Source organism: Bipolaris zeicola, assembly GCF_000523435.1.
Source record: "Bipolaris zeicola 26-R-13 unplaced genomic scaffold scaffold_48, whole genome shotgun sequence".
Classification (NCBI taxonomy): Eukaryota; Fungi; Ascomycota; class Dothideomycetes; order Pleosporales; family Pleosporaceae; genus Bipolaris; species Bipolaris zeicola.
The window spans coordinates 81,541-108,111 of record NW_006912097.1 but is presented as its reverse complement, the minus strand read 5'-3'; the positions used below and the strand labels follow the sequence as shown (position 1 = coordinate 108,111).

Here is a 26,571-nt window from a genome sequence, read left to right as displayed (position 1 = left end):
AAGATTAACAATTATACACATCTATTTCGGTGTGTCCAGAGTAAACCCCACTTTTTCAATCAAAAGACACACATATTGCAAACATTATATAAAACCAAAACTCTGATTCTCAGCCTTTTATGTACATTGAAAAAAAAGGAGGATCCGCTACGTAGCTTCCAGTATATCTATATGGAAAGAAAAAAAAAGAACAAAGAGGACAACCCAGTGACGTTTTTTGTGAAAAAAAGACGAAGAAAAGAAACGAAGAGTATGATACTTAGAACCGCCAGAGTTTTTTGTTCAGCGCTGCTGAGACACTGTTTTTTTTTAATTAATACTTTCTTCTTCTTGTCCTCCACTTGCTGAGCACCATTTACAACATCTGGAAGGAAGAGAGAAGGAAAAAAAAAGGGAGGACTGAAAGGGTTAAGAGTGAGAAGGAAAAAGAAGAATAAGAAGGAATGATCAGATACCCTTCTCACACTGCTTCATCTTCCTTCTCTTCCCCCCACCCCATCACCCCTCTACTTCTCTTTCTCAACCCCCTTCTACTTCCCCACTCTCACCATTACCACCCTACAATCCACCAAAGCCATTCTTCTCATCAATGTGCCTGTAGCGCTCCTGCTCCATACGGTACTTGAGCACCATGGCAATGCACAGGACAAGAATGACGTCGACACCGACGATACCAAAGGCAGCGGTGAAGATCTGATCGAGGTACTTGTTTGCGAAAGAGGAGAATTTGCCGATGCAGCCGCCCTTTTGCGCGGCGACGAGCGTGTTTTGGCAGGTGCTGTCTTGGACGAAGGGTGGGGTGGTTGAGTTTACGTAGCCGCAGCAGTCGAACTTATTTGACGTTAGTCAAACTTGATAAAACACTTGTATGCCTTTGCAATTAAGTAGGGGGGCTAATGAAGAACTTACACGTTGCTGCAACAGAGACTGGATAAGAGGAGACTCGCCTCCCCAGAGGGCACTGAGGTTCCTACGCGTCTCGAGAGTCTCAACCCAGATGGCGACACCGAGGCCGAGAGTAAAGGTAGCGCAGACGACGACGAGCCAGCCTTGGATACGGAGCCAGCCTCTGTTGTTGGGGAGGAAGAGACCTGGGAGGGAGAGGAGGAAGGTGACGAAGACGAAGATGGCGTTGACGACACCAGCTAGAATACATTGTTAGTTCATGTCGTTGTAGTAATAGTTTCAAGATTGATAGATTGTGTATATCAAAATGTCACAGTGGTGTTCACTAGGAGCCGTCATCGTACCTGTCAAGGGACACTGTCCAAGCAGCAAGTTCTTAGTGACATTATCGACAGTAGGACTGGCACGCATCGATTGCTCCGAGATGAGGGAGAAGCCCAGCAACAACCCTCCACAGCCAGCAAAGAGCAAGTCCATGCCCACAAATGTCATCATCAGCTTGGTCGGCATCTTGGCGGTTGGATACGGTTAAGAGTGAGTGGATTTGAAAGTTGGCAGAGACTTCAAAAGTAACCAAAAAAAGAAGAAGAAAAAATAGGAACAGAGAATGGAACAGAGTTCGTCCGGCGTACTCGGTGATGGGTAACCACTGCGTCGAGCGAGTGAGTGAGTGACGGGTTAAAGGAAGATTAGATGTAAGAGGAAGAAGGAGAAGGAGAAGAAGGGAAAGAGAGCACGACCAGCAAAGCACACGCAAGCAGCAAAAAAGTGGCGTCACAAAACAGAAAAAAGACCAAGTCACGGCATTAGGGGTGTTAAGGGCTCAGCGTTAAGAGGCTCTGCGAGGGGTTGTGTTGCAGTTTGCAGACATGACGATGCGTGTGAGGTTTCAGTAGTGTTGGAAGCAAGAGCGTGGGGCCAATGAGGACGCCACAACGGGCATTGTGGTTCGATGTTTTGGCGCTTGCGACGTCGGTGCGGCCACTGAAGGGGAGGTGGAGCAAGCAGAGGACTTATGGAGAGAGTGAGGTGAGAGATGCGACATGAGGGTTTGCGTATGTATGAAGTATATGGAGGACATGGAGAATGGTGATGGGCGGCAGTGGTGATGGGGGAGTGGGGGGGAGGTCACGTGGGTAAGTGAGTAGTAAGAGTGAAGCAAAGCAAAGTAAAATAAAGTGGGCGACGGATGGCTTGTTGGAGGGCTGGCGGGTGGGAAATGTGCAGGCGGCAGGCGCCACCAACAGTGCAGCGAGGGCAAGGGCGAGGGAAGGCGCTCAGCAGGCGAGGAAGGCTAGACCGGGCAGCTGGCGAAACGAGACCGCACGGGGAAGGAGGCTAAGGGTGGTGCTTGCCCAGCGATGCAGGCGGCGGCTTCCCAGTCGGGGGGGGGCCCACCAAGCACCTGCACCGTCCAAACACAGGGCCGCCTCGGGACGTTGGACTGGACCAAGCAAAGTGTCGGCCGCCGTGGCAGTCAGTGGCAGCTGTCGTTGTCTAGGGAGGCGATGGATGATGGATGGGTCTGCATGCACAAGGGCTGCCCATGGGCCATTCGGGAGGGGGGGCACTTGGGTAGCAGTAGGTAGGTGGCATGCATATGGGCGTGGATAAGTAGTAGTGTACATAAGCCGGCCGTGGTGCTAATGCTAAATCCAAGGCCAACGGGCCCTTTGCTACTTACTTAGTCCTGACAGCGACACTCTCTCATACACGCCCTAGCCAGCGAGTGCAGCGTAGTTGGGTGAGTAAGCCGTGCGTCGTGTGTCTGTGAGTGTCTTGCAAGTATAGGCCGACCCGAGGGTGGGCAACCGACATTCACCAGTTGACCGTCAATCTGACTTGAGCGGGACTAGCGCGCCGATGCAGCCAATGACGGGCGTTGCAAGTCCCGGGCCGTGCCCAGCTGGCGTCTAGCGCAGCCCTCGGCCTCACGGGCGGCGCTGTTTTTGTGTGGGAGGGCCGTTGCTGTTCATCTCCAAAAGCGACCTGACAGGTCCAGCTGGTCCAGACGCCCGTACTGCCTGATGCCCGCTCCTCGACAAAAACACTCGTCGAGGCAGCCATGGCGACGATGGTCGTTGTCGTGATGGTGGTGATATAGATACTACAACACCAGGAAGCCTGCGCCGCTGCTGGTCGCGTTTGTAGCCAGCCCGCCACCAGGACTGCGATTCCTGTTCCGATCTGCGATTCAGAGCAGTGACCAGGGTCGCGCTCAAGCGGCATCCGCCCCCAGTTGCCAGTGGGTAGTTGACGGCCTGCCCGCACCAAAGCAGCCAAAGCAGCCGTCCAGAGAAATACTTGACCACTCCCGCCGTTTCATTCCCAATCCCGTTCGTCCCTTTCCTTCTCAAGACAGCTCGCGGGCTATACCTAACACCTCGACGCTGCACCACTCTTTTCTGTCCCTGCGTGTCCGCGCCTGGCATACCGCGGCCCAGCTCCCCCCCCACAGCGAAAAGGCAGGGTCACGAGAACCACACGCGCCCACCCATTCTACACTGTTGCCCTCGCTCCACACACCCATCCACCACCACCTCCTCCATCTCCTCAACGGCGCGCGTGAAAAGCAACACGCCCGGCCAGCAACTGCAAAAAAGAGGACCAGGACAAAAAAGAATAAAAAAGTCACACAACGAGGTGCGTACTTTCCGTCACGAACCGTCACCCCTACCCTGCCCTGCCCTCTCCCCTTCCCTTTTCCCTTGGCTTGGCCTGGTCTGCCTACCTGCCTGCCTGCCTGCCCGCCTGGCTGCACCTGCCTGGCCCCTCGCACCCCGGTCGCGCAGGTCAGTGTGGTCACGCTGGCTGGCACACCCCCCCCAGCCACTCCCTGCCGCACGGCTCGCCGAGTAATTAGCGCTTTCCGCCGGCAGCACCGTGCGACCGAGCGTGCCCTCCCCGCGCACCTTTCCTTGCCATTTCCTGCTGCGCCATCACATAGGGACCAGCGCCCGATCTTTTAACAGGCCGCGCTTCCTTTTCCTATTGAGGTCAACCTTTGAGTCTAACCAAACTCAACCTGTCTGCAGTTCGTTCTGTAACATTTTGCAAGCCCGCCCAAACCACGCAAGAACGCCTGCCAACTCCCCACACTCCGCCGCATCCAGTTTAGGGCCCTCGTCCGCCAAACACTGCCGGTAACCACCATCACACTGCCGTCCTCGACAACCACCATGGCCAGCGAAATCACCGAGCACGACCAGAACGCGTCGCCCTCTGTCCACGACGACGGAAATGGCTCCCTGGGCATGGAGAACCGCGGCGTCAAGCGTGCGCGCGCCGCTGCCGACGACGATGACGACGACGACGACAAGCCCGGCCGTGAGCGAAGAAAGATTGAAATCAAGTTCATCCAGGACAAGTCGCGTCGGCATATCACCTTTTCCAAGCGCAAGGCTGGTATCATGAAGAAGGTATGTTTGTCTCGTCAAAAAAACCCGCCCATTTTTTTTGTTGTCCCTGTGCGCGCCGCGCGAACTCATCCTGCACACACGCATCCACCTACAACTCCCCAATCTGCGCGCATCCAAGAGGAAGCCCTTCTTTTTGCTGACCGTGGCAACCCTCGCAGGCCTACGAATTGTCCGTTCTTACCGGCACCCAAGTTCTACTGCTCGTCGTCTCTGAGACGGGTCTTGTCTACACGTTTACCACACCCAAGCTGCAACCGCTGGTCACCAAGCCCGAGGGCAAGAACCTCATCCAGGTAAGGCTGCTCTCCTCCCCTTTCAACCCAATCCCTTTCGCATTCCATTCTTAACCACGCCCGCAGGCCTGCCTGAATGCCCCAGAGCCCTCAAGTGGCGATGCAAACGGTGTCGACAACGACACGGTCGAGTCGCCCGAGGACAACCACGCTCAAGTGCCACCGGGCCAGCCCCGCATGCCCCCCAACAACCAGGCCATGCCCCAAGCCTACATGACCCCAGAGGCTGCTCTGCACTACCAGAGCTATCTGCAGCAACAGCAGCAGCAGTCAAACCAGTACCCCATGGCGCAACAAGGCATGCCCCGCCATCCTGGAGGTCACTACCCCCAGGACCAGAAGCTGGGCTAGACGTTAATACATGTATACTTCTACCGGTTCGGTAGCAGGTCAACTCCTCGCAAGGCGCATAGTAACTGGATATGGATACCCACATAATGGCAAAAAAGTAATCACGGTGTCGCTCGGCGAGCGGTCGCGCCGGTGTACGAGATGCGGAGTTTCGCATTACAATGGCGGTAGCAGCAGTGTAGTAGCAGCACGATATCATGTGGGCACGCAATGTTGGAGAGAAATGCAGTTGCACTTGTCGGACGACTGTATGTCCTTACGCAGATATTGGCGTGGTGTGGTGTTTTCTTTGTTCTCATCTCCTTTTGCCGTCACCCTCGACATCTCTAGCATTTGGTGTCTCATTTAGCAGGTACTGTTTAGATCAGATCTCTCTCTCTCTCCCCCTCTCTCTCGCTGCCCATGGCATCGGGTCGAATGCAGTACGATAATTCACTCTACGCTCCACCTTCTCACTTGTGTCCCGTTTGTTCGTGGGCCGCTACTTCCCTGTAAGCCTAGTTTGGTCTGGGCATTGCTTCCTGTTTTGTCGCCCCATACTTGCCTTTCTGGGAGAAGATGACGTGCCCACTGCCCCAACACCAAACTCTCCGTACTTTTTGTGATCATGCGGTTACCTTTTTTTTCTAGTCGGTTTGTTCATCACCACCCTTTTGAATCCACAACGTAGCCCCGATAAACTCAAGACTAGTGATCCCACACATACACCACTTACGCGCACTCTTTCTGACTACTCTACCCGCACCACTCTACTATTGCTAAACTACACTCGGGACACGAGGTCTGAAGATGTAACGTTACCTCTAATCTTGTGCACGACTCGCCCAAGGTTTGTTGCAAGGTTTCCTTTGCGGTCCGTTTAGATCACAGATTCCAAAAGAATGCCCTCGAGGTTCCGTTACACCCGCGAATGCATCACTTTTTGTGAAGCCCTATGTATACGCAAAGAGGACTCGAGGCGACTAGGAAACCCCGGCTACATGAACACATTTGAAATGGAGGGAGCAATCATCTTGGCCTATTGCTTCAATACGAGTACACATGGTGATACCATGTCGGTGTACACGTACGGGGAACACAGGCAGCCCACCGGTGCGAGCGCTCCCGCCACCGGCAAGTTCGGAACTTTATCAAGAAGCCGTGCACCTATAAAGAGGGTGTTTGAGAGAATGCAAAAGAGCGCCACGGTTGGGCGAATGAGGCTTGTGGGGGTGACGAAACGCCCTATGGATACGCAGATGAAGATTATCAGCACTCAAAAATCAGGGTCCTGGCCTTTTTCTTTTTTTCGAACAACGCACATACCCAGACAAGGTAACTGCTTGATGAGACAGAAGTATGGCGTGTGTCGGACCACAAGTCTTTTGATTACGCTGACTACTACTGCCGCCATAGGGCTGACCTCTTTTCTTCCCTGCCAGCTACCGCAAGGCCACAGTAACGGGCCGCTCCGCTGAAACTCTCCACTTAAAGATACACACGGCGTAACTGTAGTGCGACAAGAGAGCTTCCCGTCTTGTACCATTTCTTCTTCTCCTGCCCACGGTGCTCACAGCCAACGATTTTCTCGAAGACATGGGGGGGGGGAGGTCTGAGCATGGATTGCGCAGACCCACCTGCTCTGCTCGCCTCGTACACTTGACTGGATCTCATGCGTCCATACTGTGTAGATCCTGGGAACTTATTGACTGTGTGCCACGATACGCGTCACTCTGCCGCTCGGATGCCGGCCTCGTCCCGTCGCAGGGCATTTTACTTCTTCGAGCGATCCCCGCATTCCGCAGAGCCAATGCCCTTGGCTGGGGACCAAACGTGACACACAGACCTCGATTTCTTTTACATCACCAGTACCCTTTCCCGGCCATTGATACCGTCGGTCCCGTGTGTTGGTTCGAACCTTTTTGCGTTTCCACCAATCCACACGTTGCTTTGTTCTTCTAGACCTAAGTATACTAGCCAGCCCGCGCATTAAAAGCACCATGGTATAAACGACCACGACACATGGTCTCCCGACCGAAGGATTGCATTGACCCACTTTCACAGCTGCTTCGCGTAGTCCATGCTTTCAGCTTTGCTCATAAAGTAGGATTCGCTTAATATCAAGCCGTGGTCAAAAAACTCACCTTGCTTGTATAGCCCAGCTCTTTGTGCATTCGCGCAAGTTGCACGCCATCCCTATTGTCCCGTGCTAGTAGGGGACCTGGACTCTCTCACCACACACCATAGTAAGCGCGAACGAAAGCTGTGCACAGCTCGGCAACCAATACAAATGTATAATTCCTTTTATCAGCTCGACCGACGATGATTTGCTACTTCCTTATCTACGACTTGTTTGTTTCTCTCCCCCCCCTTCCCCTCCATAATAGTGCCGAAGCATCCTATAAGATGAGTTCTTACGTCCTGCAAGCCGGCATATAAGCTTTAATGATCCCCCTCCCGCGAACCCGCACTTGGCACCATGCATAAAAGCATTCTGTACCAGGATAATCGTGTAGCAACTTGATCCATTGGCTTTTTTTTCTTCTAAAAACATATTTACTCTTCCCTTCTCTTCCCCCCCCTTCTTTCATCTAGCTGCTAGGCTACTACTCCCCACTTGAAAGAATGACACGCAATGCCTCATCAGAAACCAAACCCCCAGCCCCAACGCAAAAGGAGGTCCTAACCCACGATGCTTCTCTCACCGCTGCCGCCACCCACGACGCAGAATCACCCCCCAGCCTCACCTCCGTCGACGCCGACGCCCTCAAACTCGCCTCAATGGGCTACACGCAGGACATGCGCCGCAAATACACCGTCTGGTCCGTCCTCGGCGTCGGCTTCTCAATCACAAACTCGTGGTTCGGCATCTCGGCCGCCCTCATCACCGGCATCAATTCTGGCGGTCCGCTCCTCGTTATCTACGGGATTTTGCTGATTGCGCTGATTTCGACGGCGGTGGGAGTTAGTCTAAGTGAGTTGGCGAGTGCGATGCCGAATGCAGGAGGGCAGTATTTTTGGGCGGGGGTGTTGGCGCCGGGGAGGTGGAGGAGGGGCGCGAGTTATGTTACGGGGTGGTTGGCGTGGTGGGGGGCTATGTTTACGAGTGCGTCTGTTGCGTTGGCTGTTGGGGGGGCGGTTGTGGGGTGTTGGCAGTTGGGGCATCCTGAGTTGTAAGTTTGATTTTTTTTTTATATTCCTTGTTTCCCCATATCCCGTCCCCTTCCTTGTTCTCTTTTCTTGATTATGTTGGGGGGGGAGGAGGTGAATGAAATGTCATGTGATGAAGAGATATGTGTGTATGTGTGTGTGTGTCTATATGAAAGAGAGAGAGAGAGAGAGATAGAAAGAAGGAAGTACTAAGTATACTGTGCATGCTAAAGCACGATCAAAACCTGGCACGTCTTCCTAGCCTACCAACTCTCGAACCTCTTCTGCTTCCTCTTCAACTGCTACGGCAAGATCCTGCCTTCGGTCGGCAGCACCACGCTCTGGACCTCGCTCGTGTCCTTCCTCGTCATCCTCATCACCGTCCCCGCTGTAGCACCCACGCACCAACACGCCCGCTTCGTCTTCGCCACCTTCATCAACAACACGGGCTGGAGCGAAAACGGCATCGCCTTTATCGTCGGCCTCGTAAATACAAACTGGGCCTTTGCCTGTCTAGACTGCGCCACGCATCTCGCCGAGGAAATCCATTGCCCCGAGAAAATGGTCCCCATCGCCATCATGGGCACTGTAGCCATCGGCTTCGTAACAAGCTGGTTCTTCTCCGTCGCCATCTTCTTCTCCATCGTAGGCGACTTTGCTGATATCAGTGCTTCGGCAACGGGCGTCCCTATTCTCGAGATTTTTTATCGTGCGTTGGATAAGAGTACCGCGGGCGCTATTGTGCTCGAGAGCTTGATTATCGTTACAGGACTCGGGTGTTTGGTGGCGAGTCATACGTGGCAGAGTCGGCTTTGCTGGAGCTTTGCGCGCGATAGGGGTGTGCCGGGGCATCGGTGGTTGGCGCAGGTGCATCCGGCGCTGGATGTACCGCTTTATGCGCATGCGGCGAGTTGTGGGGTTGTGGCTGTCATGGGGTGTTTGTATCTGGCGTCTTTGACGGCGTTTAATTCGTGAGTTCTCCCTTTTTTTTTCTTTCTCCCTTCTCTTTCTTCTCATATCACGTGGATATGACTGAACTGACGGGATGTGTTGTAGAATGATCGCAGCATGTATTGTTCTTCTGTACCTCAGCTACGCCATCCCCGTTATATGTCTTTTGCTTCGAGGTCGTAACAATATCGATCATGGCCCGTTTTGGCTGGGTCCTTGGGGTGCGGTTGCAAACGTTGTGTTGCTTGTCTGGACGCTGTTCACGCTTGTCATGTACTCGTTCCCTTATGCGAAGCCTGTTAAGCCGGGTAATATGAATTGTGAGTTCACCCCTTCCTAGTTATCTGCTTGGATACGTATTACAGTGGATTGTGCTGATTTGAGAATAGATGTTTCTGTGGTATATGTTATTGTTGCTTCTTTTGCGGGTGTATATTGGTTGGTTAGCGCACGTAAGGATTTTAGTACGGTGGAGGAGCGAAAGGTAGAGGTGCTTCAAGGGAGGGGTGTGGACGGTTAGATGGGATGGTAGTTGGAGAGTGGAATGCTTTTAGGTGGCGTTGGGTATTACAGTATTGACATTTCGATGACCGAAACGTTTGTCATGGATTAATAGAAGAAGCCTGGATTTATTACGGTCCAATGTCAAGTGAGTTCAGAGAAAATCATAATGTAAAAACATGCTGTAGAGAAGTGTGGTGCATATTGTGACATTGGTACTAGTGTCTGTCTCGTGACCTCAACTCTGACGTCTGAAATTACCTGATTAGATATCCCCATCTAACGATCCCAATCCAACAATCTCAGTTCAAGTCAACTGTGCAATGCATGATAAAGAGTTGCTATGGGGATAGAACAGGAAGCGTAATAGGCTTGGCAGGCTCAGGAACGCGGACGCGGGGCGCTAGCAGAGGCCGCGTCGCGCGTTTGCATGGGGCCTTGTTCCAATGCACCGACGTCCCATCATATGTGCCTTTTCTTTCTTTCTGTCGCAACCGGCGCCCCCGACCCCTACCCTCTTCCAACTGAACCCGCTCTCTCACCGACGCTCCTTTGACAACACATTCCCAAGTCCCGTATTTGCAACCCACAGCAGCCCTCGCACGTTTGACCCAGAATCGGTGCCGCGCACCGGGTAATTGATAGCGAGCGTCCGTACCTCGGTTCCTGGCACGATTGATAGGTCATCGCCTTGTAGATAGACACAGGTGCGCATTTGAAAAAAAGTCAACAGGACTCTTGGGCGCGTTCAATGCTGGGTTGCGGCTTGGCATCTCATAGGGACTTGTGAAAGGGCATTCCGTCCCAAGTGAGCGTCTTGGTGAGAGAGTATGGCGGAAATACTCGAGAAGATAAAGTAAGTAGTGAGACGCGCAGAGGACCACACATGTCGTGCCTTTACCCGTCGCAGTCTATTTGATCACCAGCCTGCGCCATGTGTTCCTTCCTCAATCATCTCTGTGCACCTTGACAGGCCATGGCTGACTTGGCTCCTTGCAGCGAGCTTCGAGAGCTGCCTGAAGACCAGCATCTCTTCTGTCCCCGCATCGGCGACGATGGATCTGTTTACTACGACGAAGACATCGCTGCCTACCCACCGGAAACCGACCCCGCCGAACTCGAAGACCGCAGGGTAAAGATCCAGGCAGCCGAGGAGCGGAAATGGACGGCACTCAAGGCGACGGAGATATTGGCATTTGATGGAGAGGAGGCGGCACCACACAAGGAATGGCTGATCAGCCGGCTCAACCACCTGATGCAGAGCTGCGATGTCTGTGTGAGGGTCTTCCATCAGTCCAGAGCCGAGTGGCGGACACGTCTGCTCGACTCGTATGACGAGGAGAACATTGGCCCATTTCTAGAGGTGGTGGATGCTCAATGCTTGCAACGCATACACAAGGGCCTGGACGAGGCGACCGAAATCCTCCGTAAAGCCGAACCGAAAACACGCTCAGTACGACTGCTGCCGAACGAATGCACCTATGGTTTCTTTGAAGCCTTGAGCTGCGATGCACTAATACGGAACGAGGAGCTCCTCCAGAAACACTTTGACGCTCCCTTCGACATGGTTCAAACGAAGAAACGATTAAAAGTTCAGACATACCTTCCAGCCATGACGCGCTTCTTGTTCAGCAGGGTCGAGCGGCGCCAAAAATGGGCGACAGAGTCGTGGTCTACTTTCAAGCGCACTATGCTGAAGTCGGAGTGGGATTGGGCTGTGCGGGACTACGTCACAAGTGCCATGATGAAGATTCAGATGTACAACCTCGACATCTCCATGGTACCACTTTTCTGGAGTGGCGTGCGACTCATAGTCGCAAAGATGGACAGAGATCTCATTACCGAATCCTTGCGAGGACTTGATGGAGATTTCTATCGGTTGATGCTCGACCACCTTTCGCTGAAATCAGAGGGCTTCTTGGACTTGATTGCCACCATGAAGCAACTACTCGAAAAGTCTCCCGTCGACTACTGGGACGGCATGAACGCCGTTACCCCGTCTATTGCAACCGTGGTTGAACAAGTGTTTAACAGTCCCGTTTTCAACCAAATACTCTTAGCAGCAGCGGAAGATAAGGAGCAGAATATGAACAACCTTCATTCTGCCTTTGCCTGGATACCGCCTTTTCTTGAATCGATTAAGCTGGCAAATCTTGGACCAGCGGTTCGGCCTTTTGCTCAAGCGCTACTTGGCCGCTTTCAATCAGACAAGTACCCGCAAAAGTCCAGGGAATATTGCTACAGGGAAGGTCTTAAAGTACTGGACTATGCATTCCGCAAAATGGGAGAAGGCAAGACTATTGATAGATTTGTTGGCCAGCCCACCGTCAACAGCATGCTTGATGTGCTATCTACCTATATACAGGCACTTGTCGTGAACTTGAAGCGTTTCAAGGGCAATAAACAGGACCAAGGGGACTTTCAATTAGCACTCTCGGTCATTGAGCATGCTTTCAAGCTCGAGGCACAGTCTTTGATCATTGAGAGGCAATTGATATCTGCGAAGCAGCCATCGCCCACTGAGACACCGCCGTCCAGTCCTATCTGGAAGACTGTCTTGAGGGCAATAGGGCCCGACAGTTTGGAACTCGCAACGCATATGCTCATTGCCGGGAGGGGCCTGATCGGCCTTGAACCTCTGCAGATGAAGTCGGGCGTGGACAAAGTGCCCCCGACGGTGCGCCATTTCAACGATCGTTTTAGGTTGTTGTCTCAATCTATTACCGATGTCGTGGAGAAGATGTCTGAATTCGAGCCCGCCTTACTGCAAGCGCTGTTTGGCCAACAACCCGCAGCCAGTGCAATTGTCTCGTTGATGTTCTCATCAACGGAGGATACCCGCAACTCCGCTGTTGAGCTTTTGAAGGTCATCAGTGGAGAAGAAGAGCGCCGCGGGGCACTGCAACACATCCTGAAGGCCCACTACAGGCATGTCGTGCGAGGTATCTCAGATTCAGTGCGGCAGGTCAGGTTAAAGAAGGCATTCTCTCCCGTGCCCAGTATGATCAGGACCTGCAACGATATCATCGACATCATTTGCAACACTCAAGACGGTATCTTGCGTGGCCGAGAATACGAATCCGGAGACGCCGCGGCGACGATGAACCTGTGGGAGAACCTTTGGGACTCACTCACTATGATCTTTGCAACGACCGAAGCCTGGAGTAATTTGGGCTTCTATGACAAGGCCATGATGATGGATTTCTGCAGAGACACTATGCAATTTGCTGATGTTCTGTTTGACCAGTGCAGCATTTTCGCAACTGCCTTGAAACCTCCTTCCACAGACGACGAGGAGACCACGTCAAAAACACAGTTGCTCAAAGAGCTACTAGCACGACCCGCAAATGCTATGGAAGGCTTAGCAAGATGGCTGCGTCTTCGCGACGAGTTTTTGTCGAGTAAATCCGTTACGCTGATTAGCAAGCTTCTGGTCCGGCTACATCGGGTATCTATTGAGATTGATGCTGATACGCTCTCCTACATGGAGCGCGTGCTCTCAGGAGATGTGCGCGCGAAGCTTAGCGATACGCAGCAGGCTGAGCTCCAACAGGCTTTGGAAGAGCATCTTGGACGCCCGCTTGTCAAAGAAGAAGAGCCCGTTAAGCCCAAGCAAGTTTCCATCAGCAAATGGATGGCTCCTGGTGCTACTTCATCGTCACCAGCTGATGCCAAGGCCAAGTTGCTTGCTAGTATGACTTCCGGATCTAGCAAGTTCCAAGAGCGACGAGAGCAGATGAAGGCTGCAGAAAAAGCCGCACAGAAGGCTGCTGAAGACAAGAAGAATGCTACGCAAGCTGAGTTTAAACGCAAGCGGCAATTGGACAAGGAGAAACGAGAGAGGGAGAAGGCCGCTGCGGTTGCCAAAGCCAAAGCGGCTAGGGGCATCACTGCTGAAGCTGGTTCTGGATTGGAAGGCTTGGGAGTCTTGGGCAAAGATCAGGCTGCAAAGGGCGAAGGCTTGATGCATTCATCTGACGAGTCATCAGATGAAGAGGGCGACATTGACGAAGATCTCTTTGGCATCAAGAAAGAAAAGGTCAAGGCCGGACCCAGAACAAACATTGTCAACGAAGTCAAGATTCAAATGCCGACGAAGAAGAAGAGAGCTCAACGATCTGCCAAGGACATGCGTGCTCGTTTGGCACCTGACCTTAGTAGTCTACACCGTACTATCCTCAGCTGGAACTACTTTCACGAGGGCGACTTTCCCCCAAAGTCGAGACCAGAGCTGTATTCCAAGGTCCTCAATACTTTCCGCACACCCAACGACTACCAAAATACTTTCGAGCCGCTTCTAACCCTTGAAGCGTGGCAAGGCTTTGTCAAAGCTCGCGAGGAGAACCAAGCCAGGCCATACGAGATACGAATCACCTCGCGAGCTGCTGTCGATATGTTCCAGGAGATTGGTAGCACTATGACACATGTCGAGAACAGGGAAGTGTTCATCTCTGAAGGTGACATTATTCTCTTTTCGCAGTCAAAGAATCCCTCAGCTGAGGAACCGACTTGCCTCGCCAGAGTGTTCCGTGTGAAACGAAAGCAACAACATATTGAAGTCTCATACCGCGTCGTACCAGGCAATCCACTGAACTCGGCGCTACAGCCAAACAACACCCTACTCGGTACTAAGCTGCAGTCCATCACTCCTCTTGAACGTGAATATGGTGCGCTCAAGGGTCTTCAGTACTATGATCTATGCGATGAGATCATCCGGGCGAAACCGTCTCCACTCCTCACCTACAAGGATAGTCAGATCCAGCCGCTCATCTCCAACTACAACGTCAATACTGCACAAGCGAAAGCCATCAAGTCAGCTATTGACAATGATGCATTCACTTTGATCCAAGGGTAAGTCATCACATGTTCGTTTACTACTACAAATGCTAATTACCATCGCAGTCCCCCTGGTTCTGGAAAGACCAAGACCATTACTGCAATTGTAGGAGCCATACTCAGTGACAGCCTTCGCAATCGCGGTACTTCTATTTCTGTTCCTGGCCAGCAGCGATCAGAGGCTGCATCAAAGAAGTTGCTGGTCTGTGCGCCCAGTAACGCAGCCGTTGACGAGTTGGTGATGCGTTTCAAGGACGGAATCAAGACGCTGAATGGCGATTCGCGTAAAGTTAACATTGTGCGTTTGGGACGAGGTGATGCTATCAAAGCTAGTGTGCAGGATGTGACACTTGAGGAGCTTGTCAACCAGCGACTAGGTGTCGATCCATCGGACAGCAAGGATAAAGAGGCAACACAAAAGCTTTTCCAAGACCACAAGAAGATCTCAGATCAGCTCAAGCAAGCTTACCAGCAACGAGACTCTGGCGAGGTCAAGGGTGAGGCTGCCGCCAAGCTTGAAGAAGACATCAATGCTCTGCGCAGACAAAAGACGGCTCTAGGAACAAAGATTGACAACGTAAAAGACGACGAGAAGCTTGCCAGCCGTAATGCCGATCTCAACCGACGAAGAGCCCAAGAAGCAGTGTTGAATGAGGCACACGTCATTTGTGCAACGCTGAGCGGATCAGGTCACGAAATGTTCCAGGGTTTGAGCATTGAGTTCGAAACCGTCATTGTTGACGAAGCCGCCCAGTGTGTGGAGATGAGCGCACTCATTCCCCTCAAGTACGGATGCGCCAAGTGTATCTTGGTCGGAGATCCAAAGCAATTGCCTCCAACTGTTTTCTCTAAAGAAGCGGCGCGCTTCCAGTACGAACAAAGTTTGTTCGTTCGTATGCAGAAGAATCATCCAAACGATGTGCATTTGCTAGACACACAGTACCGTATGCATCCGGAAATCAGTTTGTTCCCCAGCCAGACCTTTTACGATGGCAGGCTGTTGGATGGTGGTGACATGGCTGGGCTTCGCAAGCAGCCGTGGCATCAAAGCATGGTCCTTGGACCATATCGCTTTTTCGATGTCAAAGGTCAGCAGGCGGCTGCGCCAAAGGGTCATTCGCTTATCAACGTTGCTGAAATCAAAGTTGCAATGCAACTGTATAAGCGACTGACCTCTGACTACCCCGACTACGACTTCAAGGGCAAAGTCGGCATCATTACGCCTTACAAGAGTCAGTTGCGTGAGCTGAAGCAGAGTTTTATGCAGGTATACGGCCAGAGCATTATCGAAAACATTGATTTCAACACCACGGACGCTTTTCAGGGTCGTGAAAGCGAAGTCATCATCTTCTCTTGCGTGCGAGCTTCCCCAGCAGGTGGCATTGGTTTCCTTCAGGACATCCGTCGTATGAACGTCGGTCTTACGCGTGCCAAATCATCTCTCTGGGTTCTCGGTAACTCTGAATCGCTTCAGCGAGGACAGTATTGGAACAAACTGATTGTCAATGCCAAAGAGAGGAACCGGTTTACCGATGGTGACGTTCCAAAGATGCTGAACCAGCATTCGAGCAAGTTCCCTGCACCAAAGGAAGGATACGTGCAGCCCAACCGACCTGCACCTGAAGTCAAGTCAGAAGTCAAGTCTGAACCCATGAGCAGATCGGGAAGCAACCAGTCCGCCAGCACCTCATCCAGCTTAGACGCAAAGCACATCAAGCAAGAGATCAAGCAGGAAATCAAACAAGAAATCAAAGCCGAGCACAAGCTTGTCCAACACACCAAGCGCAAACTCGACCAAGAACCCAACGGCGTAGACAGTCTCAAACTAGAAAGCAGCGATGTCGAAATGGATGACATCGCCTCGGACGCTGCCTCAACCCCTATGAACGGCGGAAGTGGCCGCTCAACCCCAGCTCTCGCCGACCCATCCCGCCAAAACTCCACAACATCAACAAGTGCAGACGCGACCAACGGCAGCGGCGCCGCAAACGGTAGCGCCGTCCCGCTTCCAACCGACGTCATTGGAGGCATGTCCATGGCCAAACCCAAAATTCGGCGTCGCCCCCGCGAACCGGCGAATCCTTTTATCAAGAATAAGAAACCAAGGACAGGGTAACTTGGAGACTCGAGTGCGCTGCATAGTAGATGGGCATGGCCCAGCGTGCGGCAAGAAGGGGCAGCGGGGGGCGGGGGGTTTTTTTTCTTTTGCGTTTTGTCAAAGTCCATGTGTACGAAATAGCGAGTGTATTGGCATTAACCTGGCGCTTTCTTGGGAGGGTGAGGGGCGGACAATATTTATCGAGTGTGGGGTTTCTATCTAGATACTAGCCACATTTGATACGTACTGCATATGTTTCTTATTTGTTTTTTTTTCATGACAAAGACAACATGGGTCAGCATGCCGTTTTTTGATTTTTTTTGGGGGGGGGATTTCAAAACTTTTGCCATGTGAAAAGAAGCCACGCAAGCCGATCGTTCTGGCACGGCTGCGATGATATCCGCGCCGCTGATCGGGGAAGTGTGAGGTTCAGATGGTGGTGCGTGGGTTATATGTCTTTTGTCTTGCCTTTCTTTTTTTTTTGCAGGAAACTGGCTACGTACGGTAGTTGAAGCATTCTTCCCGCCCCGGTAGGTAGGCACGTATATATATATGTGTGTGTGGGGAATGCCATAAGCCTGATTTTTTGTTCTATTTGGGCAGCTACTTATCGTTAACCATATCTGGGAGGCTGGGTTGGGTCGGGAGCTGGGGGGGGTGAGTGAATTTTTGTTGTGAATTGCATCGACCGATTTCCTTGGTCCCCCCCTTGTCTTCCTAGATGCATTTGCCTGGTTCATGCGTTGTTCAACCCATGCGTCACCCGCGCAATCTTTGCCGCTGACAATAAAACATCATGACAGTAAAAGTATGTATGTATGTATGTATGTATCTGCATCTTCGCCACGCAACTCCTCCAAACACGCCAATCCTCCCCCCCCTTTCACCCTTACATATCCCCCATTTCAAAATACCCTTTCCTTTCTTCTGCCTACTCCAGCATTATACAATTCAATGTTTTTTTTCGCGCATCTGGCAGGCGTCAGATACCGGGGCTAACGTTTATTCCTTGTCTTTGCTGCCGGAACAAGCAAAAAGGACATACGTCGTGTGGCTACCAAGGATTGGGGACCGGGGCACGAGTAACTACATACGGCTGACGATTTTCTGTTGCGCTTTCCCGATTTCGTAGATGGAAATGTGTACCGTGGATTCGTGGGACTCTGTGCGCGATGGGGGATCAGTGCATCGGAGGGGAGGCTGGGGTGATGCGTTGGTGTTTTTGAGGGATCGATGATGAGGGAGTTTATTTATTTTTTTTGTTATCGAGTGAGAGTATGGAAATGTTGCGGTGAGAGATGGAAGTTTGTATGGGATTCACTACTGTGGTGATGGGGAGTCTGAATTTGGATAGGTAACGGTAGTTGATTTTCGTTTTTCTTCTTTCTTTCGGCTTCGTGTTCTGCGTCGACTATTTTCTTTTTTTGGCTTCATTTCCTCATTTCCACTATTTCTGTTTCAGACGTCGAAAAAAGATATATCTGTGTCTATGCGATTGCTGCATTGTTTAAAACTCTGTTTGCTTGTCGGTTTTGCCTTTGATACACTGTTGTGCGACGATTGAGCTCCCTGTCTTTTTTTGTACGATTACGAAATTGAGAAGCGATTTGTTTACACGCGTATGCGGAAAGAGTGCATTGCATGATTATTTTCCCATTTGGTTTAGAGACCGCGAATTGTTTGCAGGAAGTATAGGTCCAAAGGAGGTGTCGGTTGCCAGAGAGTGAGATTCCGTAAAACAATCGCACGCCACGGGTACTACTCGTCCAGTCAGATCCTGAGACACAAAAACACTGCGTCTGCTGGGCTACTAGATTCTCATCAGTCTCACTTACCGAGCAAGCATTTCCCTGCGTCTGCTCTGATACCGGTCCGAGAAGGAGTCCAGCAGTCACGACCGTTCACTTCGGAGTTTTCCGGCCAAAACAACTACCGCCGCCAATGTCTTCCGTATCTACAGAGAGAATCCTGAATTCGTTCCCCATGTTCGGTCACACAGGGTGGAATGCCCTTCAATACGCTGGAACATTCTACGACACCCGTAACCGCACAAGCACAACATCAGGCTCGTTCGAGAGCATATCAACATCCTCAATGTTCGACGAAAATACCCCACCGACCACTGCAGACACGCAACCGGCTAGCCTCGACCTCTCGCCGCCAATAGTTTTCAAACATGAGGTTAAGACCCAGAAGAGGGGGAAAGGGACTTTTCTCAATCACACTCCAAGGAGTTACGAAATGCAAACGCCCAGGACAATGGATGCATATGGATCGCTAGGGCATTCCCGTGAAAAGTACTCCTGCCATAGGATGTTTGGTTGCGCCGTGTCGGTTGATGAGAGTACTATATTTGCGAGTCCATGCGGGTACAGTTCTTCAGCAGAGTCGCGTCAAGGGGACTACAAGATTTCTGTTCTTCCTGCGACTCCGGTAGAGCTCGATTCGAAAGAGGTAGCATCTCCATCGTCAAGAGAGGATCATCTATTATCGGTAAAGCCGATTCAACGCTCGAGTTCACTTCCAGTGGCTAGAGCTCTCAAGTACGAGCCACGTGTAGCCTTGCCTTCTGGGTATACACGATATGAAGTCGGTGGTTGGAGTACGAAGCCGCAAATCGATCATTCCCCGGATAGAAAGTACTCAGGTCGCAGAGTATCGTTCAAGGTCACTGCGCCGGATTCGAGGAGTGCTTCACGACATGCATCACTGGAGCATCTGAGCACCAAAAACAGGCGGAAGGCTAGCCGTGAAGTCATTGGTGAACTGCCACAGAAAGAGATCGAACAGGCTGGGAATGTGGCTGTTTTTGGAGTGACGCAGGAGTATTTGGACAGCCAGGTTGGCGAACCGTTTTCAACCTCTGAGACGTTCCATGCGTACTCGTCTGATTCGCGAGAGATGCTTGTTCCTGAACTACCTAAGCGATCAATCTCTGCACCAGTCAGGAAACAATATGTGAGCTATGCTGCTGAAGAATCGGACATGCGCGAGGCATTACCAGCACTGCTCTATCGAGGGCCAAAGAGCGTCATACCTTCAGGCTTCCCGTTTCATATCGCTCCTTCTTTGCCGGCGGTTGGTGAAAACGGCAGTCTAGACCATGGACAAGATGTGTTGTCTAGGAAGATTCATATTCGGAACGGTGAACATAAAGCGCGAGGCCCGAAATACCTTGATGTAGGGAAAGCAGAACAGAGAGACCATCCGCCGGTAGGCCGACTGGCGCCACCAATCCTCAGTCACGAAGCACTCACCGCGAACGCCAATCTTGGCTTGAACGATCTCAGCTATTATCTCAAACATACCGGACCATCGCCTACGGAGTCCAAGCACCCTAAACTCCGCCAACGAAAAAGGAGTATCAAATTCTTTCGACCGAAGGAGCGAAAAAAGCAGGCACCGGCACATGGAGGAGGTTCTTCTCCTGAGAGAATAGCCAAACAGACACCTATTAACCCCGCTTGGGTGCGCGAGACGAAAACGTCTGGGGGCGTAAGACACCTGCGGATTGTGATACCAACGACGGAAAACGAATGCGATATGACAGTCAAACCGCTTCCAGCGCTACCAGTCCAGGGTCAACAGCACACACGCAATGTCTCGTCCAACGGCTTCGAGGAAGATACGCTGTGTCCGCCTGAGAACTCTGCTGTACAGCATATCCTATACGGATCATCTGAAGCAGCAATGCACTCCTTCTCTGAGCCGCACATGACTTATCATGAACAAGCACGAGCTCATAAACTGCGAGATTCACAGCACGTAAAACGTAAACTAACGCCTGATGGCTATTACAGCAGGAATATCAGAGGGAAATACCGCGACAGTTTTGTTGACGTGGCCGCATGTACCACAGATGCGTTTCACGACGCTATAATGCATGCGCATGACGATGAGGGATTTGAGGAAGAGGATTCAGTGCGTAGGACGGAAAGACTGGAGGAACGGGTTATGCTGCTACAGAGACAGAATATGCGGCTTATGGAGGCGCTGGCGAAGATTGTGGGCGTGGTGCTAGAACATGATGACTTGGATTGTGAGACGATGATGAGGGCGTCGTTGCGGGCGTAGATGCCCCACGAGTTATGATGTGGTTAGAAAGTGAAGTCGGGGGATCCGAGAATGTAGTAATGATCTAACGCGATGTCGTGGATACCGATCATGTTTCGGACGATGAAGGCAAAGTCTCGTATCGGGGCTGTATTGCTCTAAATATAGAATTTCTTTTGCGGCTAATTTGGTGTTGAGTCCGAGGGTAGAAATGATCCGTCGTCATTCGTCTTGTTCAGGGTAATGCCAAGCCCCACCGCCAATCGTATCGATAAGCCAACCACGCCCGTTATTTCTTTGCCCTGCTCTCCCATCTTCGCTGCGGAAGAAACTGTACTCGTCTGAGCTTGTAGAATCTTGTTGACACTTCAATTGCGATTTGCTTTATATAATCCTTTGCCATCCCTGAGGCGACGCATATAAACAATCCTCGGAATCACCGCCAATTTACACCGACATATACAACCACCACAATGTCTGCAGCAGGAGAAGGCCCGCTCTTTAGCACCGATCTTATATCTCCAGAAGTGCTCAAGGCTCTACCAGAAGGTTACAACTGCCGACCCCTCGAGCGAAAGGACTACGCAAATGGGTTCCTGGATGTACTACGTGTACTCACTACTGTTGGTGACATAACTGAAGAGGTAAGTGACATGCATATTCTACAAAACGTAGCAAACAAGGAAATGGACCACTCTCGTTTTACAATCTAGTATAACTAATACGTATTCTCTCCAGCAATGGAACAAGCGCTATGACTGGATGTCCGCCCGCAACGATGAATACTTCCTCCTCTGCATCACCGACTCGTCCAACGCCATTGTCGGTACCGGCGCCCTTATCGTCGAGCGCAAATTCATCCACCAACTCGGTCTTGTCGGACACATCGAGGATATTGCGGTTGCAAAAGACCAGCAGGGCAAGAAGCTCGGACTGAGAATCATCCAAGCGCTGGATTTCGTCGCGGAGAAGGTTGGGTGCTACAAGACTATTCTGGATTGCTCAGAGGCGAACGAGGGGTTCTATGTCAAGTGTGGGTTCAAGAGGGCAGGACTTGAGATGGCGCATTACTATGGCAGGTGAAAAGCTTAAAAAAAGCAAGGTGTGATGGGACTTCGATAAGGCGCTTTTTGCTGTCTGCGTTCATTTGACGAGTATAGGTTATCATTAGACGGTATGCTGTACATGGACATGTATAGAGAGATATGATAGATTATTTTCGGTTCTGTCGAGCTATCTACGAGTTTTCTGTACAGAAATGCAAATCAAGAGGACAAAATGCATGGGCATACAGCATCGTTAAAAAACATATTTAGGAGCATCACTCGAGACAACGACTAGAACAGAGGTTACCGAAATATGTTTGCTAGAAAATCCCAAAACGCTGACTTTGCAGTTTTGTTATGTTGGACATGGTGTGGCTGCATTCATACCAGGAAAACAGTGGAGGGGCTAATGTCCAATTTGATCGCTTCGACGCTTACTCACAAACACCATCTTTACAATAACAATCTTGCGCGACAATGGCTTGATTCGCTGCCATGTTTGTGTCAACAAACTTTTCTATCGAAACACATAGTCCGAAAACCGTATTTTGACAAATATTTCACATATTATATGAGTCACAAGCGGAAAGAAAAAAGTCACTGCAAATCAGAAAGAGATAGTGGTACAAGGAGTCATGGCGCAGGAAAGGTCAAAAGTCCCAGATCACGAGAGCGTAACACAAGAAAACCAAGAACAAGAGACGCCGCCAGCAACACAGCGAACAGTAGCAGTACCGTGTATTTCTCCACCAGAGATCCTAGGCGAAAAATTCGCACCTTACAACACCACCTCATGGCCCAAGATCCCCTCTGGACTCCCTTCCGATCTGTGGACCCCCATACAATGCGCACCCGCTAACTTCACGCCTGACCACTTTCTTTCCGTGTGCCATAATCTACTCGAAAACCCCAATCTCACCGCCTCGCATCTTTCGCGTGCAGAGCTCTCGTACACCAGCTTCACGGACGCAACATTCAACCCGCAGGCCGAGACGCCCGAGGAACTCGCTAACATCATCAAGCACCTGCGCCCAGAATGCCGGCCACGGCTAATCCGAGGCGGACTGCCAGGATACACACTTGACTACACAGTTGTGCGGAAACTGGTGCCACGGAATCCTAAGTTGGACGATGCACTTATGCAGACTTGTCATTTGTTTGTTTCAGAAGAGGATATCACGGTGACTACTGTGGATGAAGAAAAAGAAGAGACGGTTAAGGCAGAAAGACACATGGTCATTTACATTCCGCATGTTGACGACACCGACAGTGGTGCCGAAGCGATTCCCTACTACCATCCCAAAGTCCGCGCTTTGGCAATCCTGTACACGTATTTTCCTACGAAATCTGACGAACCCTCTGGCCTGGAGTCACCGGGCTTGCTATCCGTCTACTACAACCTTTTTCCTCAAGTACCACTGGACAATCGACTCGAGCGCACAGCACTCAAGCTTGCAGAGATCATACACAAGCATGCGCGCGGTCGACAGGCAGGCTACAGGAAACGCGTGCATCATGATCGGATAATCGGACAAAAACGATTCCAAGACACGTATGCATATCTCAAGGGCAAATACGCAAAGGATCTCATCACCGCATGGATCGAGCAAACACCACCCGAGAAACATGTCTTCGAGGATCTAGGCATCGCCGCCTTTCTTGAGGAACTCTGGGTAGACATGTACGGCGGCGAAGCCAACTCCGAAGCACCCGACGACGAAGTATCTAAATCCGAAAGAAAGAAGGCAGCACAATCAAACTTCCCCGGCTTCGTAGACATCGGCTGCGGTAACGGCCTCCTCGTTTCCATCTTAACCACCCAAGGCTGGTCCGGCTGGGGTTTCGACGCGCGCAGCAGAAAATCCTGGGATACATTCCCTCCATCGCACGCTGAAAAACTCAAGGAAATGCTACTCGTACCAGCTATCATCCAAGCCTCTCGTTCTCTTTCACCAATCACGCCTGAAACCCTTTCGTCCACGACAACAACGACACCCCACCACAGCGGCATCTTGCCCCCAAAAACCTTCATAATCAGCAATCATGCCGACGAACTCACACCCTGGACTCCTCTTCTCGCATATCTGAATTCCTCACCTTTCATCGCTATACCATGCTGCAGCCATGATCTAGGCGGCACACGGTTCCGTGCGCCGGTGCATGCTAAACACCTTGTTGCAGACCCGGCGACTGAGAAGGCACGGAAGAAGAACAAGCAGCCATCGGCGTATGCGAGTCTTTGCTCGTGGGTGTGTCATTTGGCGGAGGAGACGGGGTTTGAGGTTGAGAAGGAGTATTTGAGGATTCCTAGTACGAGGAATGTGGCAGTGGTGGGGAGGAGGCAGGTAGTACATAAGGAAGGGGATATGCAAGGCGGTGATTTGGAGATGGAAAAGAGAATGAGTTTCTTGAAGGAATTGGTTGAAAAGGAGATGAGTGGGTTGAGTGTTGAGCAAGTAGGGAGTATGTGGATGAACAGTGGGGATGGGTTACTGAAGCCAGGAAAAGGCGGACATTGAAGAGACTGATTGCAACGACTCTTCCCGACAGTGGTCATGGAACAACTTGTAATGACAAAAACAATTGAAGAATCACCGAAGCGTATGGGGTATCATTGAGAACACGGTCATCTAAGACTGCGACATCGCAACTCAGACAAGCGATCCATTCGTAGTATCATCCGGTCATTTCGCCGTATCCGAACCCATTTTGTTATGCAGTAAAGCCCGACATGAAGATGAAACGATATCTAGCCCTACTCCGAAAAGCCCTCTCAACTGCTTTAAGAAGCAGGAGCAGCACCACGGCCACGACCGAATCCACCACGGAACTCGGGCTTGAACTCGCCGGGAGCACCGCCCTCACCCTTCTCGCCCTGATCACGGCGGCGGTACTCGCCACGGTCACCGCCACGGCCGCCACGGCCTCCGCCACGGCGCTCACGGTCGTCACCACCGAGCATGCCTCGGGGAGGAGCAGAGCGCTGCTGCTTGATGTGGGTCTGGGGAACAATCTCGGCGGGGAGGTGGAGCCATTCACGGAGGTAGTCGAGACCCTCGGGGGTGAGGGTGTAGTAGTAGTATTGCCATGAGAAGCGGGTCTTGAGGTAACCGCGGGAGGTCAAAGACTGGCCTGCTGACTGTTAGGAACCAACGTGGGGTTGCGGTGTAGCACATGTTACTGACAAGCTTTCTGTCTAGAGTTAGCAAATCAATTGATTTCAAAGTAGAAGAATAACACGTACGATGACGAAAAGGTTCTTGGTGTCAATCTCTCCGTGCTTGGGGAGGTTGAAGTCCTTCTTTGCGACCAGTACGCCCTCTGTGGTGACCGTGTGTCAGCCTATCCTTGTAGTGTGCAGCAAAGCCGCCAAAATGTATAATTGTGCCATAGCCATGGCTCGAATGCGCGGGGATACTAACCTCGGAAGAGGTACCTGTGAAATAATTGTCAGCCGTTTGATTCAATTGAATATACTGAAAGGCCAAGGGAAGCTCAGGAATCAAGTCGGAATATTTCATGCGAAACTCAGAGCTCGACTGCGCGAGTTCCCAGGACGGTTGCAGAGGTGGACTAACTCGTGGATCGCCTTGCGGTCGGCCTTGGGGATGAGCATCTTGACGGTTTGCGAAAAGACTCGGGGATGCTTGAACTGGTTGGTGAGGTCGATGAGTAGAAGTTCGCCGGACGTAGGCATTTCGACGGAAGGGTGCGCGACTAATCTAAGCGAGGCGCTATGACCACTTATGCCAAGTCGCACGTCTAGGTCTTTAGTACCGCCGCCTGCTTCAATACCAATCCAGCCTTCACACCACATACACACACGCAAACACTAGCATACAGCAATAACAACATCAACCTGCATCCGACTACTGGAACGAACGAAAAACACGGATATACCCCACTCCGACTCACAACTCCACTCACGATAAACCGTCATCATGGACGTCGCCACCGAGTCGCCTGTCACGGTCATCGTCAACAGCATCCGTGGTCAAAACATCGCCTTTGCTACCGAGAAGAGTGCGCCTCTCAGCTCCATCTACGAAACGCTCTATGAACGCGCACCATGGATTCAGAACTCATCCTACATCCTCACCACAAACTCGCGCCGCTCAGTCTGCCATGATGAAGCCCCCGTCTCATCACTGCTCTCTTCGCCAGCCGACACATTTCTGTCACTACGCCTGACTGTACCTCTGTGCGGTGGAAAGGGTGGTTTCGGATCCATCTTGCGCGCTCAGGGTGGCCGCATGTCGTCGCGCAAGAAGAAGCAGGGTGACGTGAACGGATCCTCTCGCAACCTTGACGGACGGCGTCTGCGGACAGTCACCGAGGCGAAGGCACTTGCCGAATATCTAGCTATCAAGCCTGAGATGGAGCGGAGAGAAAAGGAGGAGCGTCGAAAGAAATTAGAAGACATTGTCGCCAGCACCGAGCGCAAGCAGGAGGAGTTGCAACACAGCAGGGGCACAGCACGTCTAGATGGACAGTGGGTGGAGAACAAAGAGGAGGCCGAAAACAAGACCCGCGAGGCTATTGAGAAGATGCTGATGGCACAGAGAGAGAGCTCAGAAGAGGAAGAGGAAGTAGAGGCTCAGCCAGCCGCTTCGGCATCAAAGCCTGTTCAGCAGCGGACCATGTTTGGCTGGGACGATGAGGATGATGAGTTTATGAGCGATAGTGAAGACGACGACGATGTCTCTGAAGAGGATGCGAAGCCCGTTGTCGAGGGCAAAGGAAAAGGTAGGGCTGTCTGAATTCCTCCCAGTTTGACTGCATCATTCGACGTGATTCGATTTTTTATGCATAATACGGCGCTTGGGAATTGTGCTTTTTATTTTCTGTAGATACCCAATATTACATGATTCTCAGTTCATAGCTCCAAGTATCCTCTCTAGCTACCGCTCACGAACACTATACATAACTGCCGATGGCTCACTGAATTTGCTAAGTTTAGCTCTATATTACTTTGTTTGACGGACTTC

General features: G+C 51.5%; 11 protein-coding genes across 11 annotated transcripts; 7 read left to right on the top strand and 4 right to left on the bottom strand.

Annotated features, from left to right (window-relative positions):
- Positions 1-558: 558 nt before the first annotated feature.
- COCCADRAFT_3900 (uncharacterized protein) lies at positions 559-1,416 on the bottom strand (the record flags this gene model as incomplete). Its single annotated transcript, XM_007712686.1, has 3 exons — positions 559-831; positions 910-1,145; positions 1,251-1,416. 3 exons carry the CDS (start codon positions 1,414-1,416, stop codon positions 559-561), a joined length of 675 nt encoding a protein of 224 aa, XP_007710876.1.
- A 503-nt stretch (positions 1,417-1,919) lies between these two features.
- On the bottom strand, positions 1,920-2,093 carry COCCADRAFT_92553 (uncharacterized protein; the record flags this gene model as incomplete). The annotated part of the gene is made up of 1 exon (XM_007712731.1): positions 1,920-2,093. A coding segment is annotated over one exon (174 nt), but the record flags the coding sequence as incomplete, so codon positions are not given.
- Positions 2,094-2,724: 631 nt separating this feature from the next.
- On the bottom strand, positions 2,725-3,135 carry COCCADRAFT_92615 (uncharacterized protein; the record flags this gene model as incomplete). Its single annotated transcript, XM_007712730.1, has 1 exon — positions 2,725-3,135. One exon carries the CDS (start codon positions 3,133-3,135, stop codon positions 2,725-2,727), a length of 411 nt encoding a protein of 136 aa, XP_007710920.1.
- Positions 3,136-4,085: 950 nt separating this feature from the next.
- COCCADRAFT_92448 (uncharacterized protein) lies at positions 4,086-4,969 on the top strand (the record flags this gene model as incomplete). Its single annotated transcript, XM_007712729.1, has 3 exons — positions 4,086-4,325; positions 4,484-4,618; positions 4,685-4,969. The coding sequence occupies 3 exons, from the start codon at positions 4,086-4,088 to the stop codon at positions 4,967-4,969; spliced, it is 660 nt and encodes a 219-aa protein (XP_007710919.1).
- A 2,614-nt stretch (positions 4,970-7,583) lies between these two features.
- COCCADRAFT_35627 (uncharacterized protein) lies at positions 7,584-9,569 on the top strand (the record flags this gene model as incomplete). The annotated part of the gene is made up of 5 exons (XM_007712728.1): positions 7,584-7,627; positions 7,690-8,121; positions 8,332-9,069; positions 9,155-9,369; positions 9,439-9,569. The coding sequence occupies 5 exons, from the start codon at positions 7,584-7,586 to the stop codon at positions 9,567-9,569; spliced, it is 1,560 nt and encodes a 519-aa protein (XP_007710918.1).
- Positions 9,570-10,380: 811 nt separating this feature from the next.
- COCCADRAFT_92551 (uncharacterized protein) lies at positions 10,381-16,502 on the top strand (the record flags this gene model as incomplete). The annotated part of the gene is made up of 3 exons (XM_007712727.1): positions 10,381-10,406; positions 10,550-14,401; positions 14,453-16,502. 3 exons carry the CDS (start codon positions 10,381-10,383, stop codon positions 16,500-16,502), a joined length of 5,928 nt encoding a protein of 1,975 aa, XP_007710917.1.
- Positions 16,503-18,425: 1,923 nt separating this feature from the next.
- On the top strand, positions 18,426-20,558 carry COCCADRAFT_25153 (uncharacterized protein; the record flags this gene model as incomplete). Its single annotated transcript, XM_007712694.1, has 1 exon — positions 18,426-20,558. One exon carries the CDS (start codon positions 18,426-18,428, stop codon positions 20,556-20,558), a length of 2,133 nt encoding a protein of 710 aa, XP_007710884.1.
- Positions 20,559-21,010: 452 nt separating this feature from the next.
- Positions 21,011-21,620, top strand: COCCADRAFT_25152 (uncharacterized protein; the record flags this gene model as incomplete). Its single annotated transcript, XM_007712693.1, has 2 exons — positions 21,011-21,181; positions 21,276-21,620. 2 exons carry the CDS (start codon positions 21,011-21,013, stop codon positions 21,618-21,620), a joined length of 516 nt encoding a protein of 171 aa, XP_007710883.1.
- A 598-nt stretch (positions 21,621-22,218) lies between these two features.
- Positions 22,219-24,102, top strand: COCCADRAFT_92542 (uncharacterized protein; the record flags this gene model as incomplete). The annotated part of the gene is made up of 1 exon (XM_007712726.1): positions 22,219-24,102. One exon carries the CDS (start codon positions 22,219-22,221, stop codon positions 24,100-24,102), a length of 1,884 nt encoding a protein of 627 aa, XP_007710916.1.
- A 263-nt stretch (positions 24,103-24,365) lies between these two features.
- COCCADRAFT_92601 (uncharacterized protein) lies at positions 24,366-25,199 on the bottom strand (the record flags this gene model as incomplete). The annotated part of the gene is made up of 3 exons (XM_007712725.1): positions 24,366-24,722; positions 24,828-24,904; positions 25,142-25,199. The coding sequence occupies 3 exons, from the start codon at positions 25,197-25,199 to the stop codon at positions 24,366-24,368; spliced, it is 492 nt and encodes a 163-aa protein (XP_007710915.1).
- Positions 25,200-25,524: 325 nt separating this feature from the next.
- COCCADRAFT_35621 (uncharacterized protein) lies at positions 25,525-26,343 on the top strand (the record flags this gene model as incomplete). Its single annotated transcript, XM_007712724.1, has 1 exon — positions 25,525-26,343. One exon carries the CDS (start codon positions 25,525-25,527, stop codon positions 26,341-26,343), a length of 819 nt encoding a protein of 272 aa, XP_007710914.1.
- Positions 26,344-26,571: the final 228 nt, after the last annotated feature.